The sequence below is a fragment of the Trypanosoma rangeli genome (genome assembly GCF_003719475.1).
Source record: "Trypanosoma rangeli strain AM80 chromosome Unknown Tra_15.4_contig_00925, whole genome shotgun sequence".
Classification (NCBI taxonomy): Eukaryota; Euglenozoa; class Kinetoplastea; order Trypanosomatida; family Trypanosomatidae; genus Trypanosoma; species Trypanosoma rangeli.
The window spans coordinates 788-2583 of NW_021706679.1; the positions used below are offsets into that span (position 1 = coordinate 788).

The following is a 1796-nucleotide window of genomic DNA, read 5'->3' on the forward strand; positions in this document are numbered from 1 at the left end:
CCCCGATAAGGGAATTACTACTGTGGTTTATGCTGATGTTGTGGCGGGGTACATTGACCCTGCGGAGAACTGGTCGTGCGTTGTCGCTGAGCTCAGTGCAAATAAATGGAAGGCGTACAACATCTTTAACACAACCACGCAGGAGGAGCATAACGACCGTGTGGGATATGCGGTCCGACCCACAACAATTACAAAGGGCAACAAGGTTTTTCTACTTGTGGGGGGCTATCATCAGAAGTATGATCCTTCATTGAAGAAGTGGATTGAATCCTCACAGGGTCTTGATTTGCTCGTGGGTGAGGCCACGCAAGATAAAGTCATTCAATGGGGCGAACCCACCTCGCTTGCACCACAGATCAAACCATCTGCTAATCAAAGTGGCGTGGACCAGTTTATTGGTGGTGGTGGCTCAGGCGTTGTGATGGAGGATGGCACGTTCGTGTTTCCTGTGACGGCGAGGAGGACAGGAGACAACGAAACTGTGTCCATGATCATTTATTCGAAGGACGACGGCAAAAATTGGGTGCTTCCACATGGGATGCTCCCCGTGGGGTGCACTGACCCCCCCATCGTTGAGTGGGAGCAGGGGCAGCTTGTCATGATTGTCAAATGCAATTTGCTCTCCAATGTGTTTGAGTCGAGGGACATGGGGGCAATGTGGAGGGAGGCTGTCAGGACACTCACACGCGTGCATCCCAGGGTTTTTCCGAACTCTTTGCAAACAGCTGTGGGAGTGGGGTCCCTCACCACTGCGACCATTGCTGGAAAGAAGGTTATGCTGTACACTCAGAAAGGGTTTCTCCGTGATGACCCGTTGCAAGCCACCGTGCTCTACCTTTGGGTTGCTGACAACAACCACACGTTTCACGTCGGGCCCATTTCCATGGACACTGACACGACACCGACGTCTAACAACACCCTGCTCTATTAGAAAAATGCGTTGTACTTTTTACAAGAGAGGGGCGCTTTGAGGGCAAGCAGCCTGTTTCTTGCTCCCCTAACGGAACAGCTGAAGACGATCACGTCCGTCTTGGAGACTTAGGCAAAACTGGACTCCTACCTCTCCGAGTTGTCGGTGCCCACGGCCGGTCTGGTTGGGTTCTTGTCGGATGCATCGGGTGAAGGAACTTGGAACGATGCGTGCCGTTGCTTGAATGCAACTGTGACGAATGCAACGAAGGTCGAAGATGACTTTAAGTTCACGGGGTCGGAATCATACGCCATGTGGCCTGTGAACATGTGGGCGCATCACTATGTGCACAGCGTTGTGAATTACGAGTTCACGCTTGTGGCGACGGTGACGATTCATGAGGTTCCGAAGGAGAATGCTCCTCTGCTGGGCGCGGGCCTGGAGGACAATGAAAACACAAAGTTTGTGGGGCTGTTGTACACGCCGGCGAACGAGTGGGGTACAGTCTTCGACGGTATCACGAGAATAATACGCAACAGCACTTGGAAGCCGGGGAAGGAGTACAAAGTGGCGCTCATGCTGCACAGCAACAAGGGCTCCGTGTACGTCAACGGCGTGCTTGTGGGGAATACTAACAAACTACCAACCCTTAAGTCACGGAGGCATGATATCTCTCATTTTTACTTTGGTGGCGGTAAAAACAGCAGTGTGACAATAAAGAACGTCTTTTTGTACAACCGCCAACTGGATGCCATGGAACTCAAAAGGATTGACGACTCCAATGCGTCTGAGCAGCGTGCAGGTGACGGCTCCACGCGTGCGGATGTATCTCGGCTGCTCCTGCTGCTGCTGGGGCTATGGGGCTTTGTGACTCTGTGCTGATGGA

General features: G+C 52.4%; 2 protein-coding genes across 2 annotated transcripts; both read left to right on the forward strand.

Moving 5' to 3' along the window:
- Window positions 1-421: 421 nt before the first annotated feature.
- On the forward strand, window positions 422-931 carry TraAM80_10372 (trans-sialidase; the record flags this gene model as incomplete). Its single annotated transcript, XM_029386996.1, has 1 exon — window positions 422-931. One exon carries the CDS (start codon window positions 422-424, stop codon window positions 929-931), a length of 510 nt encoding a protein of 169 aa, XP_029233148.1.
- Window positions 932-1222: 291 nt separating this feature from the next.
- On the forward strand, window positions 1223-1792 carry TraAM80_10373 (group II trans-sialidase superfamily; the record flags this gene model as incomplete). Its single annotated transcript, XM_029386997.1, has 1 exon — window positions 1223-1792. One exon carries the CDS (start codon window positions 1223-1225, stop codon window positions 1790-1792), a length of 570 nt encoding a protein of 189 aa, XP_029233149.1.
- Window positions 1793-1796: the final 4 nt, after the last annotated feature.